Consider the following 19,886-nt stretch of genomic DNA (forward strand, 5'->3'; position numbering starts at 1 on the left):
CTTTAAAAGAAAAATGTTCTTCGAGTGTAGTTCTGTCTTGCCATGAAATATGGATAAATAACTTGTCTGGCTAAAATACTTAAGTATTCTTTTATGAGTAACATAGGTGAGAGATCTGAGCACCAGCCATTTGCAAGGCTTGAATTTAAGGGATATTTTAGTATATAGACATAATTAATTGAGTTTAGCAATAGGATCTACTACATTATATTTCATCTAGACATTGCTATTTGAAAAATATTGGATTCTTTGAGTAAGGCATAATAATTATTTGCTGTGGAAGGTTTGAGGGCTGGTGCCAGACTGGCAAGAGAACAGTGATTTAGAAGGAGCTCTGTGCTGTAGCAGCTGTTGTGTCATCAGCCATGCTGGAAGGGAAGGAAGGAGCTCCAAGTATTTCAGCAAGCAGTCTATGTGAAAGGCTCTGTGGGCTGGGCTGCTTTGTATTCCTCTGGCTCTTTATCAAAGGGTGTGTTCTGTGATGTGACACAGTTTAGTAACTTTTTTTCGCGTATTTGTGCACCAGGCATCCCCTCATTTTGTTAATTTCAATCCTCCCCTCCCTTGGCATGCATTTCCATGGAAAGACTTGTTAGTAAGCGTTTTCATTCTTTGTTTTTGCCAGGCTTGTTACAATATTTTCCACTCAGGACTAATTTATTCTTAACACAACAGCACAAATCCCTAGTGCTTTCCTCAATCTTTGAATTGTTGTCTAATATACCTCAAAGTGCTGCAAGTTTTTTCCTCTGCTAAACGAGTCTTTCTATTAATTTCACATGGAAATTTAAGTTGCTGTTCGTGACTTATATTTTCTTTTGTTTATATAAAAATGCAACAAAATAAATCCAAAATATCATATAGATTGCACATCTGAAAACAAAAGTAAATATTTATCATGATGGAGTTGAGCTGCTGTGGAAAATATTCTAATCATGTGATGGGAAATGGTGATAAGAGAAGCAACAGGCTTTGGGAGTAGATCAAGAAAAATTCAGAGGGATTTTTAATTACATTAAGCTTCTTTCTTCTAGCTCAAGCTGAGAAAACACATGGACCTGAAGATTTTAAATCAACACCTAAACCCAAATTGGTGCAAACTCAAAACATACCGGGTAACTAATTTTGCTGCTTTTTACATTCTTTCTGCATTAAATGCTTCTTTTGCCTCCAGCAGAATTTTTCTAGTTTTTGCTGGATCCTCTTTGTGTTGTCTCCAAAGGAAGTCCTGATTAAAATATTCTGGTTTCTTTTGTGGTTCCAGTGACTAATGCTGGGATGAATTGTACAGCAGGATGCACCCAGCTCTGGCTGAACTGTGCCTTTCACAGACATGACTGTGTGATTCTATTTGAATTTTCAAATTAATGCTTTATGTCTATGTGATCTGCATATTTGCCGTAACATAAAATTTCCATCTGTAAAATTGGTCTCAGTGATAGTTTTGAAATAATTACCTCATTGATTTTCTTCTGATTACAGGTTCATTTAGGTAATACCAACAGCAATGAATAAGAACAACTTTAAATTGCATATGATGGGATATAATTGTATTTACCTTGAAAGAAAGAGAAGCTTTATTGATTTTTTTCATTTTTTGTCTCACTGTTGTATGGTTATTTTTGTGGTTTGGTGTAATAACACCTATTTATTTTTGGTATTCAGAGTTCTAAATTCTCTAATGTTGATTCTATTGCTTGTACTTTCTTCCCTCAGCCATGCAAAATTATGAGGACAAATCTAAATTTGAGGTTGTATTTAATTCTATTTTCTTAAAAACTGTGCTTAGATTTTTCTAAAGCACAGCTGGCCTGCATTCAGGAGGAAGTATAACAAAGGGAAGGACCAGGAATGTTTGCTGGACTAAAATACAGATCTTCCCATGAAGAGAACTGCTGATGCTTCTCAATAAATGCATTTTACACAATCCTATTGATTCACATTAATGTCTTACACTTTTTCACTTTTTTCATTTAAATTTGACAGCAGTTTTCCAGAATTTACTGAAGTGAAACCATCAGTCAATCTGATTTCATTTTAACTGTTAATCAGCTTTTTTTAACCATACTCAACTTTCCTTGGTTTTGCTATGTTTCGAAGATTAAAATATGAAAACTAATCAAGATGGGTCATTGATTAATTTTAAACTAGGTGTTCATAGTTACTGATAGATGTTAATTTTCAAATTCCCATGATTGATAGATCTTTGTTTAACAATTAGGGGGAAAAATACTTCCTTCATATTCCAGAGACCTTTTAAAGTGACAATTCACATGGGTTTTCCTCTAGGTTGGAACTGCTTTTTCTTTTTTAATAAATATAATTGTTTTCAGGAGTGAGTCGTCCATAAGCCAAATATAAATCCATGTTGTGCCCTGTAGTATTCTTAATCAAGTAAAGTTTTGGTTATTTTTTTTTATCATAGCTTCTAATGAAATACAGCTACTTCCTTCTGGATCCAGAATCCCTGATGCTCCAAAAAGTCCATTGACAGAACTTGGTAATTACTTTCTTTGTAAATATGAGTAAACTTTAGTGAAAAATTATCTTCCCAAAGCTAGCTCCAATAAGAGAAATAATGTAATTAAAACAGTAACACACAAACTTTTTATATTGTACCCTTTTTGTAGTGCTTTGTACACCCTTTCATGAGAGAACTGGGCCCTAAGCTCAGTGCTTTGATGCATGTGTTGGTGATGAGTAGGGATATTTCAGCAAGTTATAAGCATTTGGAGTCCTGTGCTGGGAAGAATATGATGTTTGTGTGGATGCTTTCCTTCCTCCTCCCTTCTTACTTTCTTCTTCTGGGAGACATCTCAGGTGTGAGCTCACCACATAGGGAACCATTTGTGTATGAGTGTCCTTGCTGTTACCCTGAACTAATTTTTGTCCAGTTCCAAGTGTGTGTTTTTTCCCAAGCTGACATTGTTGAGCTGTTTGTGGCAGGAGATGTCCAGTGCCAACCCTAATCCCATCTCTCACCATCTCATGCCTCTGCTCCTCCACATTGTACCCTGTGTCTCATAACAGGCCTGTGTTTTTTCTCTGTTTGTGTTAGTCATAAATAGCTCATCATACCAAAACTATTGCTTGTTGCTGTTTTCTGTATTAACAGGTCTTACACTGGTTACCTGGAGGGCCATTGAATCAGATTAATTTATATTTCATTAAGCATTAGTCAAGGAGTAATCATAGAATAGTGCTGGTTTATTAAGATGGCATACTCTTGCTTAATGTAGTCTGTCAAATTTTAGAATAATTTCCAGGAATGTCTCTTAGTTCTTGAAAGCATATTTGAAGCAGATTCTCAAGAACATTAAAATAATCTTTGACAGCTCTATTCCAGATATGTTTGAAGGGATGGAGAGAGACATTTGTTTTTACTGTAGTGAAAGACATTTGGTTAAATCCAATTAGAAGCAGGATTGGAAAGAGAGAGAACCTGTTTTCTATAAATGTAGCTGAAAATTGAAAATTATTAGGGATGTCAAGTATTTTATTTTTTTTCTGTAAAAGAAAGGGAATAATAATCTAATCCTATGTTTGTCTCAGTGGTATTCTCGTGTCCTCCTTTGAATAGTTTTACTTGGCAAAAGTGGGATTTCATTAAGTGAGGCTAGGCCCAGCCATTGGGTTAGAGGAAGCATCAGTGCTCTCCATGAAGTCACTGTTGAAGTCAAAGATATTTTGTGGGAGTCAGGGCATGGTTAAATAGAGGAGGTTTCTCTGCACTGTGCCTCTGTGTGCCTTGATCACCTGCTGTCATAAAAACAGCACAGAAAGCAAAATTTCATTTATGAAGTTGAACTGCATCTGACCTGTATTCTGCCCTAACTCCCCTGAAGACTTTTTTCTTTATTTTTCTATCTTGATTGTGCTAGAGAGAGATCTCTCCTTTGTTTTGTAAACTTCCTGTGTGGTCAGTATATTTTAAATTCAAGTGTTTCTGAAAAGATAGCTTTGTGAACATGCCTTCAATGTTCTGATGCTTTGGGAGATCTCTTGTATTTCTTACTGGATAAATGGATCAATGGAAGCTTTTGCCAAAAGCTGTGACTCATATGGCTTTTTTTTGGTAATGTTTTCTTCTCTATAAATATAGAATAGAATTGTTCCATTTGCAAGGGACCTACAATGATCATCTGGTCCAGCTGCTGAATCCAACAATATCAGGATAGTAACCTGGGATCCAAATTGATAATGTGATAAGGTGGATTGAAAGTAAATGGAAAGCAGATCCAATGTATGAAAAAAAGGCTGTTCACTTTTTGGCATATATTCATATTTTCTGTACTAAAAATGAATGCCACACCTAATTATTTGAATGGGGGTTTTAACAGAAAGAAAAATGCTTACTGAGCAGTACACACAGTTGAGTAGGATCAGTAGCACTTCAGTAGTACAAAATCTGCACAAGATGGAAGATTTTTCATTATGACTTAGGTAAAAGTGCCCAATTCCATCCTGACTCCATTTTCATTAAGGCACACTTCAGGTTATTCGTACTTCAAAGTGAAGAAACCAGAAGGGCTTCAAAATAATCCTCATTACAGATAACAGGTATTAGGTGTAATTTACTAACTTCAACAATTATTTCACTGGTTTTATTGTACTACTCTTCTCTTTAGCCATTACAACTTCTTTAAAAATAGTTTTACATATATTGCAGTAGTGACTAGAGACCTGCAAGTGGTGTGAATATCAAATATTGGGTTGTAGCTGCCTTGCTGTGAATGAAGTCCTCTTCAATAGTAAGGATTCAGCTAGGGTATGTTAAATATGAATGGGGTAGAAATTAATGGAACAAAGAGTCCTTCAAACAACAACAGCAAAAAAAAAAACAAAAAACAACCAAACCCTTGTTAGTTACAGTTGAAATTAGGTTTTGTATCACTTGCCAGAAGAGTCTGTCTTGGAATGATAAAATGTTGTTTCATGTTTTCTCTTAGCTACTCAGAGTCCAACCTTGCAATCCATATTTCTACCTTCTGCAGAAACGAGACAGATGGAAATGGGTAATTAGCGGATTAGTTCTGTGATAAATTTTTTTTCCATTACCTTAGCATCATGTAGATCTGCAAATGTTAATTTTAGCTACCAACTTTCACAGAGAGCTGCTCATTCACCATTCTTGTGTCTGTGTAACCACCTGTAAAATGTATTTGTTGTCAGCCTAAAAACTGCCTAAAGACAGCGTTGTCATATCTCGTCATCATCTTATTTCTTTCAGTATAGCTCAAGCTCTTACCCAGAAACTTTAATAAGAGAGAATTCCCTGCTGGTAAGAGTTCTTTCAAGCATGTGGCACTGACATTTCAAGGACAAAAACCTGTTTTTCCAGCCATCCCCTCCCCTTGTCATGACTGTTGTCTCATGTCTCACCTGAGCCCATCTTGTTCAGCTTGGCATTATCATCATCTGGAAATACACAGCTTTCACTCAGCTGTTTGATGCTAATCCATCAAGTCACAGCTCTCTCAGCATTTTAAGCTTAGATTCTTTTTTCAGCTTTTGAGGAAAAACAGACTGTGTCTTCAGGATCCAAACCATCTGGTACCATGGAAGTGCAACCAACCCGACCTGGTAATGGTTTCTCATGAGGTTAATCCTCCTGACAGTTGGGAAGTTTTGGAGGAGATGTAGAGCCCCTCATGAAGTAGTTTGTTCAGTTTGACATAAATTATGTTGTTGCAGAAGGTTTCTTGTCATTTCAGAACAATACAGTGTTACTTTTGCTTTTATATTCCATCTTCACATGACTTTCTTCTTGTTATTTCTACTCCCCAAACTTGTACATCATCAGAAATGCCAGGCACCGGCAAATTATAGCATTATTCTTTCAGAAGAATGCCCTTTTGATTGGTTGGTCATGAAAAGTTCATTGCTGCTTCCATATTGATTATTTCAGACAGCTGTTGCATGCTGCTTGCCTTGGGTGTTGCCCTACATCTTATTTTCTCAACTGCTGCATCAGCATCCTCATTTCTGTGATCAGGCAGAAAACAAGTTTAAAGAAAGTCTGCAACTAGCTTACAGAATAATGCAGTATTGGTCAAAGAGGTGTGTCAGGAAAAAGATGTAAATTTTGCAAGGCTTAAAGCTGTTCCAGTCAAGTAAAATACCATGCTTTTTAGTGATAAGGTTTTTTTTGTTTCTTTCATCCTGCCAACTTTTCACATACAGTTTGCTGTGATTTTTTCCTATGTATTGTCTTAAAATAACTAACCTTTCCAGCTAATCTATACCTTGAGTTATAGCTTTGGGAATAGATTGTTTTTCCTGTAGCCTTGGGTAGGTGAGGATGCCCAAGTTAACATCTTCAGCTGAGTAATTAGGGATAGGATTTAAAATGGACAAAAGAGGTTAATTTTTAAATAAATAAGTACAAACAATATATGCTTTGCATAGTACTGGAAAGTAAAATTTCTCTCCAGCTGATGTTCCTTCTTAATTTACTTACGTGAAATAATTTCTTAGATTTTGTTGGGTTTTGTTTGGTTGGTTTTTTGACTGCAGCTAGAGATAGTACTGATTTGGAAATATCCATGCCTATAATTACTACAGAGCTTCAGCTGTTAGAATGGCATGGGGTAAAATTGATAAGTTGGCTTAATTATAGTTTCAAATATTTTGTTTTCTTTCTTTTTTTTTTTTTTTTTTTTTTTTTTTTTTTTTTTTTTTTTTTTTTTTAATCCATGCTCCTATTTTTGGAAGCTTTGCATTGCTTTAGTTATCACCGTTGCAGTAATCAATTATTACTTAACACTTATTGCTGTTAACTAGATTCTCATCTACACTCATTTTTCATCTTTGTAGAAGGTGTATCAGAGGCAAAGAGGAGAGTTCCCTTTAGTTGGCTGTGTTTGCTTTTGTCATTAGTAAGATTCCCAGCTGTGAACCTGTCTTTCTTAGTTTTGGGGGGTTTTTTTCCATGTTATGAGAACTTAATTGTGAGAAGGAATAAAAAACTTGCACATATTTCTGTGGAACTTTCCATAAAAAGGCAGACCCTCTGGTTACATTCTGGATCCAAAGGTATTTTATTTCTATCTACCATACATTATGTGCTAAGATTATTAGGTAATAAAAAGAATTCTGGTTTGTATGAATATTTAGGTTGCCTGGTTTCCACATGGACTCCCATACCAGCCTAACAATCCATTAGATGCAGTAATGCCCAGCTGACTTGCAAGCAATTTTCCCTGTGCTTCCTTTTCAACAAATGGAAGTTTGCCAAGTCCCAATTATTCAGGTAGCTCTGAGGCAATCAAGCTTTTTAACACAATATTATCTTTCCAGATTTAGGTGAAAGGAAGCCTCTTTCTTCAAGATTCACAACATCTGGCATGCCAGAAATGCCACCAATCTCAGCTGGTAATGATATCTGTCTTCTCTGTAGTTCTCCTCACATCTAGGCAATCTCTCAAAAGACACAAGAATGCTTTGCTAAATGGAGGATTTATTCTGACTTGCTGTACAGACAGAAACTAGTTGCATCTGTTGCAACATTTGGAATGAAATATTGCAATGATAAGATTTTTTTTTTTTTTCCATTATGGTAAAAAATTATATTGCCCGCGTTTTCTTGTGAGGGATTGTTTGTATACATGCATGTATATATGTGTGGAGGACCATTGTTAGGAATGGTTAAATAAGTGTTAATATGTCAAATTTCTTCCTTTTGCACATTGGAAAAGCTCCTCCACAAGCAGAAAAAGATTTATCTACTGCTCTTAAGCAGGTACAAACACTTTGGTTAGTAAGTCATTGAATGTTGCTAGAAAAGGATCAAGTCAGAGACATAACAGAAGGTTTTCCATTTCCAAAGACTGGGAATATCAAAATATCCTAGAGGAATCACTCAACACTATTTACTTATTGCCACAGCTTCACCCAAGAACATGTTTGCAAACTGTCATAAATCTTCCCTGCCTTAAGCCTGAAACCAAGCCCAAATCAATGGACAAATATGCCCAGTGCTAGTGGGTACCCATAGTCCAGGTTTGACAGTGGTTTCTGTATTAGGGTGTGCATTCTCCTTATCCAAAATTAGGATAACACAATCTCTGAAGAGATCAGTAAAGGGACTTGTTCTTCAATATACAAAGAGATATAGAGTAGTACAAATGTAAGTTGTAATATGTGCTGGAATTTTGTGAAAAATTTTCCTTTTTTCACTTGCTTGCAAGCATTTAGATAGAGAGACATTCTCAACACTGTTTTATTAGTGCCAGGAACAGTAATTTCTGACCCATAGAAGGAAGGATTTCATTGATTGTAAGAAAATGTGAGATCACTTCTTGAATTCAAAATACATAGGTGTGATTCTTAGTTGCCACATTACCTCTATAAGAACTGTTAAGAATCTGTTAGGGAAATGTAAGAAGTGGTTTGGTGAATTGGATATTTTGGCATTTTCATGCTGATGCAGAGCCATTTAGCTACTGAGGCTCAGGGAGTATTCTGTTAGTTGCAAACACAGCAAGACACTCCACTGTGGGTTTGAGTCACAGGGTGCTGCCAGGAAAGGCCATGTGGGACCCTAAATACAGACATGTGTGGGGCTGTGAGCTGGTGCTGCTTGTACTGCTGTGGCAAGGCTGAGTGGATATCCCAGGATCATTTCTGTGTCTGACAGCAGCAACCAAGAGAGCAGAGCTGGAATGGACCTCGTCTGCTTCACGGGAAAGCACAAGGATGGGTAAATAGCCAGCCATTCCCTCCTTCACTGCTTGCCTTGGCAATGCTCTTCCCTGCAGTGATGGACCTGTTCAGATGTGCTGCTGTCCCAAGGATGGGTCAGTGATGTGGCTGGACCCTTATGGCTCCTCACTCAAATTTATTCTTCTGTGCATGTTCTGGGGCCATTTTTTGCCTTCCTCTCGTGCCTTGGCTGCCAGTGCCAGTTGAAAGGCAGCACTGGGCACACGGGGAGTGAAGCTGTGACATGGCAGCCTGGCCCAAGCAGGGCACATCCCCTTCCTTATAGCTCTGCCTTGATGTGACCTGTGTGCCAGCAGGCTGTGTGAGGAGCTGAAGGTAGTTTCTGTGTTTGATCTTAGCTACCCGAAGACCAAGGCTGAAGTCCACCACTCCTTCCTCCCTGGCAACTCAACAGACTCTGATGGGTAACTAGCAACAGCCTTCTTTTCCCATTGTCTCCCATCTCTTTCACTTCCCATCACACACCTCCCACCCCAAACCACCTGCCATCCTTGTCACCTTCCCTGGAGAGGATGAAGACTTGGTGCAGCTTGGCTTGCCAAAGCACTCGCCCCCCTGGTTCTGCAATTCTGTTGTTTGAGCCCCTGCATTTTCCATGGCTGATGAGCATTTTCTGCAGGAAGCATGTGACATTCTGCAGAGAGACCACGTTGTTGCAGCTGGCCTTCAGCTCCATTCCCCTGCTTCTTTGTGTTTGGGAGGTGGGTCTTGCTTTCTGTAATGCACTTAAACACGACAGTGTTCCTGAGAGGCAAACCCAGCTGGGCTGGCACAAGAACACAGCTCTGCAGCTCAGCCATCTCCAGGCCTTCCTTGGGCAAGGCTGCACCTCTTGGTTGTCTCACCACTGACTTCAAGTTGGCTTGTTTTCTTCTACTCTTCCCTTTACATTGCCATCACCTGGAATTGGGAGTGCTGTGCTCTGCTGCTGCTTTTGAAGCCATGTTATGTTTTTAAAAATCAATACCTCATTTCAGCTTTTGGTGAATATTGGGATGTTTCTTCATGGTTTAAGACACTGGCACTCTCTGGTACTAATAATATTTCTTCTAGGTCTGACAGCTATGCAAGACGGCAGTGTCCCAACAGATGATGATGTGCTTTTAGCCAATCTGTTACTTCTCTTGGGCCTATATTGGGATAAACCTTCATTGCAGATATAAATGGGGCTGTACCTGCAAACCGTATTGAGTTCAGGCATTGGCTGTGGCACTTGATGACAGTGGTGGAGATGCTTGTGGCAACAGCTTCTTTCACACTGGCATGTGTGCAAGACCTGTCCTGTGTCCTTGCACTGTTTTGTGTCCCATGGGATGACAATGTATTACTTGAGCAGGCTGGTGTGCTAAAATCTGAAGTTGAGTGCGAGTTAAGAATGTAATGAAGTTTCAAGTGACTTGGGACTTTTGTCTGGACCATACTTGCTTTCATATCAACTGAGATATTTCACACACTTCAGGATCTTTTCCAGAGAATTTACATTCCCTACTTTGCATTACTTGAAGTAATTTTCTGAGCTTTCTTGTTTTTACAGTGGAGAAATCAGATACTTGTAATTGTAACAGGGCATATAAATTTGTCTGGTTTAAGGATATTAGTTTCTGTTTCCCTGCCTGGTGATGTTGTCTGAATCACTTTTTATGTTCTTTTATTTTTGCCAAATTTTTACATTGGAATTTTTCCAGTATCTTCATCTCATAAATTTGATTTCTCCTTGACTCCTCTTGGCCAGTGTTCTTGTGTTTTCAATCTTGCATTCCATCTAACCGCATGGGAATTTCTTCCCATATTCCTTGTGTCATTCTGTTTAATTTTTGCATTATATTTGTGTGGTTTTACACATCTTTGCATACTACCTCTTTCTTTTTAAAATTCTCCTAATTTTGCAGAATATATTTTTTTTCTGTTCTTTATTGTTTGTACTCTAAACCACTAAGTCCATGGTTGCAGGTGATGCCATGGTGGGATGGTTCATGTATTTTTTAAGTAGTAAGCCATCATTTTTTCCAGCCTCACATGACTTTCTTCATGTTACTTCCACTCCCCAAACTTCTACATCTACAAAAATGTCAGAGCGAGAGACTGGTAAATGACATTTATTTTATTACCTATCCTTGATTTTTCTTGATATTCAAATAGTAGGATTCTGATGTCTGTTATATATCCTGTATTTTTAATGATCCCTCCAGTGGTCTTTGATTTGTTCATTATGGCTTCATGTTACTTGTAATAATTACCAGTGTATAATTAGCAGTTCTAGCCTCAAGTAAATGATCCTTATACTACCTCTTTTAGGCTAGTATTGTTTTGCTGATGGGTTCTGATATGGTCAGTGGGGCAGAATTTATCACTTAAGAGGAAACTCATGGGCTTTGATGAATGTTGAGATATCAGAATAACAATTATCCTCTGCAGGGGGAATGTTTTTCTTTACCTAGTAGACATCTTTTAAAGAGATTAATTAGTTAGACTTTGGTTCCTTGTTATATCTTTTTGAAGAAGTCCCTAATATTTAAAAGGCTGCTGCAGGACAGGATTTTGATGTTAAAAGTTATTTTTATATTTGTGAAGAATATAGCTTTTTAGGCACTATTTATCCATCTGTATTTGAGTATGAGATTTTCTCAGAATATGTCATAAAAAATAATAAAAGTTTGCCGTGAGATTCTGATCCTTGGTTCTGCTCATGCTAGTATGATTTAACAAGTGACATTTTATGACATCAGTGAATCAAACATCCCTCTCTTTCTGGGGACCAATCAAATGGAATTGGGTAAATGAGCATTGACACAGTTTGTCACGTGAAGATTAGCTAATTGCAACTTACATACGCTCTTTGTGTTTTCTCTAGTATATGGTTGCAGTTTGGTCAGTGTTCATGCAGCTTCTCTTCACAGATAAATTTAGAAAAGCTTTTATCTCTTCAGAATTCACACAACACAAATATGATACAGCTGTACTAATACTCAGTGGGTGGTGCTGACAATTATCTTGCCTCTGCATAAGCACAAGATTTTTGTTTTCTTTTGAAGTTATCTGTCCAAGGTTATTTCTATCTTCATTACACAGAAGACTTTTAGCAGTTTATCAGGCATGACTTTGCTGTTGTCTGCAGCACTGTTCTCACCAAGTTACCACAGCCTTCTCTCTTGATTTAAAGAACTGGGCTATTTAGATTATATTTGGCCTACACTTTAATAATTCATGAGTGTTCTTAACATTAAGAGTACTTATTCTTCATTTTTTACATGTAATACCACCCATAAAAATATTTATTTCATGCTCTAGTCTGCATAATTTCCCTAATGGAAATGGTGGTCTTAGGGGCTGATAGAATCTGATTTTTTTTTTTTTTTAAATTTGTGTATTTATTACTATATTGTCAGAAAAACATACAAATATTTTTAAGCCATTTTCTGGTAAAGGATGGACTGTCTCAACAATCCTGCTTCCCTCAAAGTAGCTTTAGGGAAAATCTGATTCTTGGCCAAAATGTGAATTAGTAGGAAAATATTTCGATACCACATACCACCTGTGTGAAAATTGTGTGCATGTTGTATCAAAATAATATTGGGCATTTGTAACTCCTTATTTAAAAGACTTGTCTGGCACAGCCAAACTAAAGTGTAGGGGCGGACTTGCTGTCAGCAGTTGCTGTTGGATAGAATTTTAAAATCAGATGCAGACAGCTGGCCTAGTAGCTAATGCCTAAAATTAGATGTTATGTATCCAATAAAAAAATTACCCCATGGGCCAAAAATGAAGTAGGGTACTGTAAATATAAATTAAAAGTGTGTATACAAGAAGTCAAAAATAAATGTATTTCCCTTAGACCTGCTAAGGGCTGAAGATCACCTTATTTAAAGGCTGATTTCACTTAGTGTTTCAAGATTATTTTCATATTTGATCTTAGCTACCCGTGGATCAGGCCTGAAAGCCACTTCTCCTCCCACCATGGAAACCAGAGGGAGCGTGATGGGTAAATAGCTCATAATTCCATAATTCCATTAGCTTTTCCATTGCTTCCATCCCTTCCAGCGCTGTGCAGAGTGCCAAGGCTCATTCAGACACGTTGCTTCGAAGGCTGCTTTGATGCTGGGCTTCCTCCCCACACTCCACCCCCACCCCTGCTCTACCCAGCCATTTCTGTGCAATCTAAGCTGGAAAATAATTCCCCACAGTGACTGAATAACAATCCACAAGTAGATCTTCTGCCAGCTTATATTGCCTCTAGGTTTCTCCTGGTAGCTGCAGTTTTCTTTCAAAGAATACATACTTTTAAAAAGAAGCCAGTGAGAAGAAGATTGCCTCACATGAGCTGCTGTAATTGACCCTCCTTCATTTCAAACCAGCTTCAGTGTTCATGTAACACCCCATTTCTCAGTTCATCTTTGCAGCTGCTGTCACCTTGCTTGATCTCACATCAGTGTTGTCTTGAACTGCCCAACAGCTACTGGCCAAATACTGTGGATCTGAAGCCAGTTCTAATTTTAACTACAGATTTTTTTTCAGCTTTTGATGAAAATCAGCACATTTCTTCGAGATCTGAAACATCTGGCATTCAAGAAATGCCATCAGCTGTACCTGGTAATACTTGAGAAATGTGATTTTGAATAGAAATTACCTCAGATTTTAATAAAAAAATTGGTGTAATGTTAGTTAAATTTAATATGACTCAAAATATTTTCAGAACTGTCATAATTAAGTTGCTGTCTCAAGTACCAGACTAATTTAGGAAATTTTGCAGGAAATAGTAAATATTTTCTTCTAATTTTGGCCTATATTCATACAAGTCTGTGTTGTTGTGTTTGGTGTTAATACACAGCTCTTACTACATGAAGCAGAGTTCTCTTTTTAAGTTGCAATACTGCAGAGGGGTAGAGTGAAATGTAATAGAAGTTTTGTGTAAATTCCTGAATTAAACCATTCCAAGTTGAAACTGTTGAGTAAGATCCATAGAAATAGCAGGAACAATAGCAATGAACACATAGGGTTCAGATGGTGGAGAATAAACCCTTAAATACTTTTTTAAAATATATTTAAAATAGTGATTAAGTTAGATTAAGTTTGCTGTGAGAAAGGGAGAGTGCATAGGCATGAGACTAATAGAAACAAAAAAGTGGAATGTCACATGTGTAGCTGTATTGCTTGAATACAGCTTTGTAAATAAAAGACACAGCATTGTAACTAAAGAAAACATTTGCAGCAAATTGCTCGACCAGACACTTTTATGGCAGATCTGATGCTTCCAAACACCCTTGAAACCTGTTAGGCCAGACCCCAGTGAAATTGAACTGGTGGATGGATGGTATTTTATTGACATTTAAATTAATTACACCTAATAATATGTAATAATCTATATTGTTTTCTTGTTCTTCCTTGTCAGCATTTATCCTTTAGACTTCTTATACTTCCTCAATTCATAAAATAAGCTTACTTACCAATAGCTTACAAAATGGGACACTGAACAAATGCAGTTTTATCTGTGCTCAAGGTTCTGTTTCATTTAGTGTCTCTGCAAGAAGAAATCTTTAATTTCCATTCAATAATGACAATTTCCTCCAAATTCTATTTCAAGTTGTTGCCAAAATTCCCTTGCAGCAAAGAGTAGTTTAGGTTTAACATTGATCCCATTGCCACTTCCTGCCTTTTTTTCTGTTGTGAACAAATTTTCTTCTAAGTCTAAATGGCCAGCCTGTTAAAGGACAGTTTTGTGTCTGCCACTTCTTGATCAGCAGCTAGGAAGCATTTTTTGTATGAATTTCTTCTTTCTGTTTGGTGTAATTTAAACTCCAGAAAGTGAAGAAGATTCTTAGGAGGTCTGTCTAGCATGAGATACTGGATCTTCTTGTCAGCATATTGGGCCATGTGTCCTTCTCTTTATTCACAGAGTACAGAAAGGACTTTGAAGTGTCCAATATCTTGCTTGTGTTGGCAGTGACATCATCTTGAACAGCACAGCTTGTGTGTTTGCTATCCCAGCAACAGTCAGATTCCTCAGCACTTTAAATCCAGATTTTCTGTGTAGCTCTTAATGAAATGCAGACAGTTTCACAATTCCCATCGAAAGCATCTGGAGTCACAGAAATACCATCAGCTCAGTCTGGTATTGACATTTCCTGCAAATTGAGTGTTCTTGAGTTATCAGAACAGTTCCCAGGGTGCTTCTGGTGAAATGTTGATTTCCTTTACTTTGGGGATAAGAACAACTGCAAGATAAAAATTCTGCATTTGATACTATTTTTGTTTAAGGCAATATCTATGATGTTAAAAATACTGGATTATGATCTTCTTTCTAAATTCTGAATCCACTTTTACAGTACTAATTTGTAGTGTTTCCCATGATTACCACTGACCAATTACTTAATATAATATACTTAATATATTATTTAATGTAATAGAACTTTACCATTAGATACTGTGGGGCTTGTAACCAAAACTTTAATTTCTCTACTATATGCAGTGTATTATGATACAGATAGCTGTTGTATCACTACAAGTCATACCCCTTTTTATTTTCTATTTACTTTTTTATTACTAAAGTGTATTTCTGTGGTTATTGGTATTTAAGACATCAGCTTGGTCAGTTACTATATTGGGGGCAGAGAATGACAGGTGCAGGAAATTCTCTTTGTGGATTCATCTTCTTTTCCTTACCTTGCAAGCCAAAGAAACAGTGAAGGGTAAAAAGATAATTTAACCTTTTTCTTTTCCTTGTCGTCATTTGACATAATTTTCACCTGCTTTGAGCAATATATGTAGTTTATTAATGCACTTTAAAACACTTGTCATACTAATGACATGACTATGATGTTTGAACATATCCTTTTTCCATCACTTGAAAAGTCAGTTTTAAAGGGACCAGTGACAAAAAGAATTCATCACAAAATTCCTGTGTGACTCTATGAGTAGTTGTTATTTTAAAAGATCTTTCTAGAATGAAATATTCCAATCCAGCAGAAGCATAATTTTCTGTCTTCTTACTGATGTGGATTAGTTAGTATACAGAAATTTTTTTTTATATTTTGAAGGAGAAACAAAGTTCAAACTTTAGGCATATTAATCATTGTCTTAAAGACTAACTGTAAGGAAGAATGGGGATTATATTTCCCAGGAAATAGAGAGAACTTCCATGTGAATTATGAGAGTTTATATATTCTATGTAAAAGCAATAATACTGAAAACAGTTAGAATATACTTACTTGCAAAAATTATTGAACATTTAAGAAAGCTTGGAATTATGACTGAATACTTGATAGGACAATATGCAGTATATTTCTTCATGCTAGAAAATTAGTAATTAGTATTTTCAGCTGCTTGCATTGGAGACATACCCAGCACTTGTCATCCTGAATTTTGAATTCTACAATGAGTCTTGGCTCATGCTCTGTCTGCAATTCCTGTTGGTTTTGCATCTGTTGAGGAAGTATGGTTGGGTGAATTGGATATTTTGGCATTTTCATGCTGATGCAGAGCCATTTAGCTACTGAGGCTCAGGGAGTATTCTGTTAGTTGCAAACACAGCAAGACACTCCACTGTGGGTTTGAGTCACAGGGTGCTGCCAGGAAAGGCCATGTGGGACCCTAAATACAGACATGTGTGGGGCTGTGAGCTGGTGCTGCTTGTACTGCTGTGGCAAGGCTGAGTGGATATCCCAGGATCATTTCTGTGTCTGACAGCAGCAACCAAGAGAGCAGAGCTGGAATGGACCTCGTCTGCTTCACGGGAAAGCACAAGGATGGGTAAATAGCCAGCCATTCCCTCCTTCACTGCTTGCCTTGGCAATGCTCTTCCCTGCAGTGATGGACCTGTTCAGATGTGCTGCTGTCCCAAGGATGGGTCAGTGATGTGGCTGGACCCTTATGGCTCCTCACTCAAATTTATTCTTCTGTGCATGTTCTGGGGCCATTTTTTGCCTTCTTCTCGTGCCTTGGCTGCCAGTGCCAGTTGAAAGGCAGCACTGGGCACACGGGGAGTGAAGCTGTGACATGGCAGCCTGGCCCAAGCAGGGCACATCCCCTTCCTTATAGCTCTGCCTTGATGTGACCTGTGTGCCAGCAGGCTGTGTGAGGAGCTGAAGGTGGTTTCTGTGTTTGATCTTAGCTACCCGAAGACCAAGGCTGAAGTCCACCACTCCTTCCTCCCTGGCAACTCAACAGACTCTGATGGGTAACTAGCAACAGCCTTCTTTTCCCATTGTCTCCCATCTCTTTCACTTCCCATCACACACCTCCCACCCCAAACCACCTGCCATCCTTGTCACCTTCCCTGGAGAGGATGAAGACTTGGTGCAGCTTGGCTTGCCAAAGCACTCGCCCCCCTGGTTCTGCAATTCTGTTGTTTGAGCCCCTGCATTTTCCATGGCTGATGAGCATTTTCTGCAGGAAGCATGTGACATTCTGCAGAGAGACCACGTTGTTGCAGCTGGCCTTCAGCTCCATTCCCCTGCTTCTTTGTGTTTGGGAGGTGGGTCTTGCTTTCTGTAATGCACTTAAACACGACAGTGTTCCTGAGAGGCAAACCCAGCTGGGCTGGCACAAGAACACAGCTCTGAAGCTCAGCCACCTCCAGGCCTTCCTTGGGCAAGGCTGCACCTCTTGGTTGTCTCACCACTGACTTCAAGTTGGCTTGTTTTCTTCTACTCTTCCCTTTACATTGCCATTACCTGGAAGTGGGAGTGCTGTGTTCTGCTGCTGCTTTTGAAGCCATGTTAGGGTTCTAACATGGAAACCTCCTTTCTGCTTTTGGTGAATCATAGGATGTTTCTTCACTGTTATTGACACCGACTGCCTCTGGCAGTAATGGTATTTTTTTTTTGTAGTTCTGGTAGCGGTGCGAGATGGGAATTGTCCCAAGAGGTGTTGTTGTGCTTTTAGCCAACCTGCTACTTCTCTTGGGCCTAGATTTCAGTAAAGCTTTAGTGTAGAGATGAAAGGGGCTGTGTGTGCAAATGTGGCAATTCCACTTCTCTTGTAATGTCATCTCTTTGTCATATTTCTTTTAGCAGCTTCTTCATCATTTTCATCCTCAGTGCATTTTCACACATTTACATTAGGAAATCCATGGCATGTCTGTCTGTTTGAGTTGTTTTCCTTTCCCAAATTCCTAGTTTCTGTGTCTTGAAATTTCTTCAGTATATATGTTCCGGTGATGCCAAAAAATATTTTGGTTTGGTTTTATTTTTCTTTTTCCAGCTTCACTGGACTCTAATGATATTAGTTTCCTGTCCCAAACTTCTGCATCTGCAGAAATATCCAAAACAGAGACTGGTAAATTGTATTTATGATACTTCCATTGCTTTGTATTTGGTTTTGCATCAAGGATGTTACAGTTACCAGCTGTTTGCTCTGATTGCCTGGTGGCTGAAGTAGAATTTTGTTTGCATTGTGTGATAGACTCTAAAATTACGTGGTGATATTTTGTAGTATAGGATCAAATACAAATGAAACCATGGGAATCAACATTTATTTCTGTGGTTTTCAGCTGCTGAATAGATTAGGACCAATAGTAGCAATAGCTAGATGGGTTCATTATCAGTTACAAAGATATGTTCTTATCTGGGGCATTTCACCACAGGGGATTTTCTATTAGCTGTATCATGCACATCATTTGCAGTTTTCTCTATTCATCAGACCTTTTTTTCAGGTTTTTTTGCTATCGCACCTTTAAACTTTTATTGCTGGGGTCATAAGTATTCAAGAGCATATCTGTATTTATTGCAAAAGTACCAATGTGCAAGAGATAAGAAGGAAAATTATCCTAAACCTGGCAGTCAATATTTCAACAGTTTTGTGATAGATTTTCTGCCTCAGTCTCTGTCTCTTCAATATATCACAGAAGTTGTGTTAGCTTATATTATGTTAATTAGATAAAATACCACAAATGACAAATTGCATGATGTTAAAACCTGCAAGTCAAAATACTGACTTTTGCTATATTGAAACATGCAAAGCTTTGGCAAATGAAACACCTGGTTGTACAAATTCATATTTGCATGCATTTAAAGTACACAGGTCTCTTTCTGTTGGCACAGGTGAAGTCAAAAGCTTAGGGTTTTCATGCTACATGGGCACAGATCAACTGACTCCTGTTGATGAATCTGTTTTTTAGGGGACTGCAGTACCTGTCAGGGTGTGTCTATCAAGTGCATGTAGCATCTTCAAAACTTTTGAATTTTTTTACTTTCTTTTAAAGTTGGAAATTTATGAAACTCTGGTGTAGTGGTGTTGGCATCTTACAAAGCAATGTAAAGCAATCTCTTTTTCTGATTTTTACCCCCTTGCTATCAATATGATGTCTCAGGAATATTTACATTTTTCCACAGTTACAAGTACAGCTGGCCTGGAAAAATCTATGCCTCCACTTTCCAGAACACCTCATGTGCTAACAACAACTGAGGGTAATAGTAATGCATTAGCTTTTCAGTTAAACCCCTTTTGGTGTTTGGACAGCAATTTTTTAAATTTTATTAATTCTAGGTATTCTGATTGTCCTCCATGTTGTCTTTTGTGTGAGTCATTATCATTGACAACATCCTTTTTCACATTAAAACTTCTACTTTCTGCTGAGAAACTCACCTGGTAGTGTTTCTGATCTCACATTCATTTCTCAAGAAACTTCTAGGGCTATTTTAAGATGTACTTACATGAAGTAAACACGGTTTAATGCTACTAAGCTATGTTTAATATTACTACTGACTAAATCTTAATAAGAATTCCAAAATTACTTGTTGTTTTCTTACAAGCCTGATTGTTATATGCTAATTTAGAACACATGTTTTTATACCAAATATTGTCTTGCCAGCATAGGAAGCTCCTTTCTTATTATATATATATTTTTTTTTTTTGCTGCTTAGTGATATTTTTAACTTTACCCTTGTTTTTCATGTGTGAAATGATTATATGACATTAACATTCACTTAAAAATATTGACACAATACAAAGCACTGAAGAGAACTAAGGCAGGTGCTTTTTTCCATGGAAATGAACTTGCAGTGCTTTTTAGTTTTTATAGCTGGGGGTGGGGATTGAGTGCTTTGTATTAGAAATCTTTGTCTTTTGTGTTTTCTGGGTTGCTGTAAGCTATGTGGACCATGTGATCCAAGGCAATATTAGCTTTGATTAGCTGACAGTTTAGGTTTAATTCTCACTTTAAGCACTAC

The 19,886-nt window shown here is 37.7% G+C and overlaps 1 protein-coding gene across 35 annotated transcripts in view; it reads left to right on the forward strand.

Moving 5' to 3' along the window:
• Positions 1-19,886, forward strand: part of ABI3BP (ABI family member 3 binding protein) — a gene marked incomplete at its 3' end in the record, with an annotated part of 130,275 nt that overhangs the window by 52,989 nt on the left and 57,400 nt on the right. For 20 of the 35 annotated variants that reach the window (XM_079302282.1, XM_079302286.1, XM_079302291.1 and 17 more), the window contains exons 11-24: positions 1,035-1,115; positions 2,426-2,500; positions 4,950-5,015; positions 5,509-5,583; positions 7,300-7,374; positions 8,639-8,701; positions 9,063-9,128; positions 10,735-10,809; positions 12,638-12,703; positions 13,225-13,311; positions 16,405-16,467; positions 16,829-16,894; positions 17,920-17,994; positions 19,050-19,124. In XM_079302282.1, coding sequence (XP_079158408.1) covers positions 1,035-1,115; positions 2,426-2,500; positions 4,950-5,015; positions 5,509-5,583; positions 7,300-7,374; positions 8,639-8,701; positions 9,063-9,128; positions 10,735-10,809; positions 12,638-12,703; positions 13,225-13,311; positions 16,405-16,467; positions 16,829-16,894; positions 17,920-17,994; positions 19,050-19,124 — 1,008 coding nt within the window. The remainder of the gene's footprint in view (positions 1-1,034; positions 1,116-2,425; positions 2,501-4,949; positions 5,016-5,508; positions 5,584-7,299; positions 7,375-8,638; positions 8,702-9,062; positions 9,129-10,734; positions 10,810-12,637; positions 12,704-13,224; positions 13,312-16,404; positions 16,468-16,828; positions 16,895-17,919; positions 17,995-19,049; positions 19,125-19,886) is intronic. The other 15 variants (XM_079302313.1, XM_079302310.1, XM_079302306.1 and 12 more) reach the window with 12 other exon arrangements.

This window comes from Erithacus rubecula (assembly GCF_903797595.1).
Source record: "Erithacus rubecula genome assembly, chromosome: 1".
In the NCBI taxonomy this organism is placed as follows: domain Eukaryota; kingdom Metazoa; phylum Chordata; class Aves; order Passeriformes; family Muscicapidae; genus Erithacus; species Erithacus rubecula.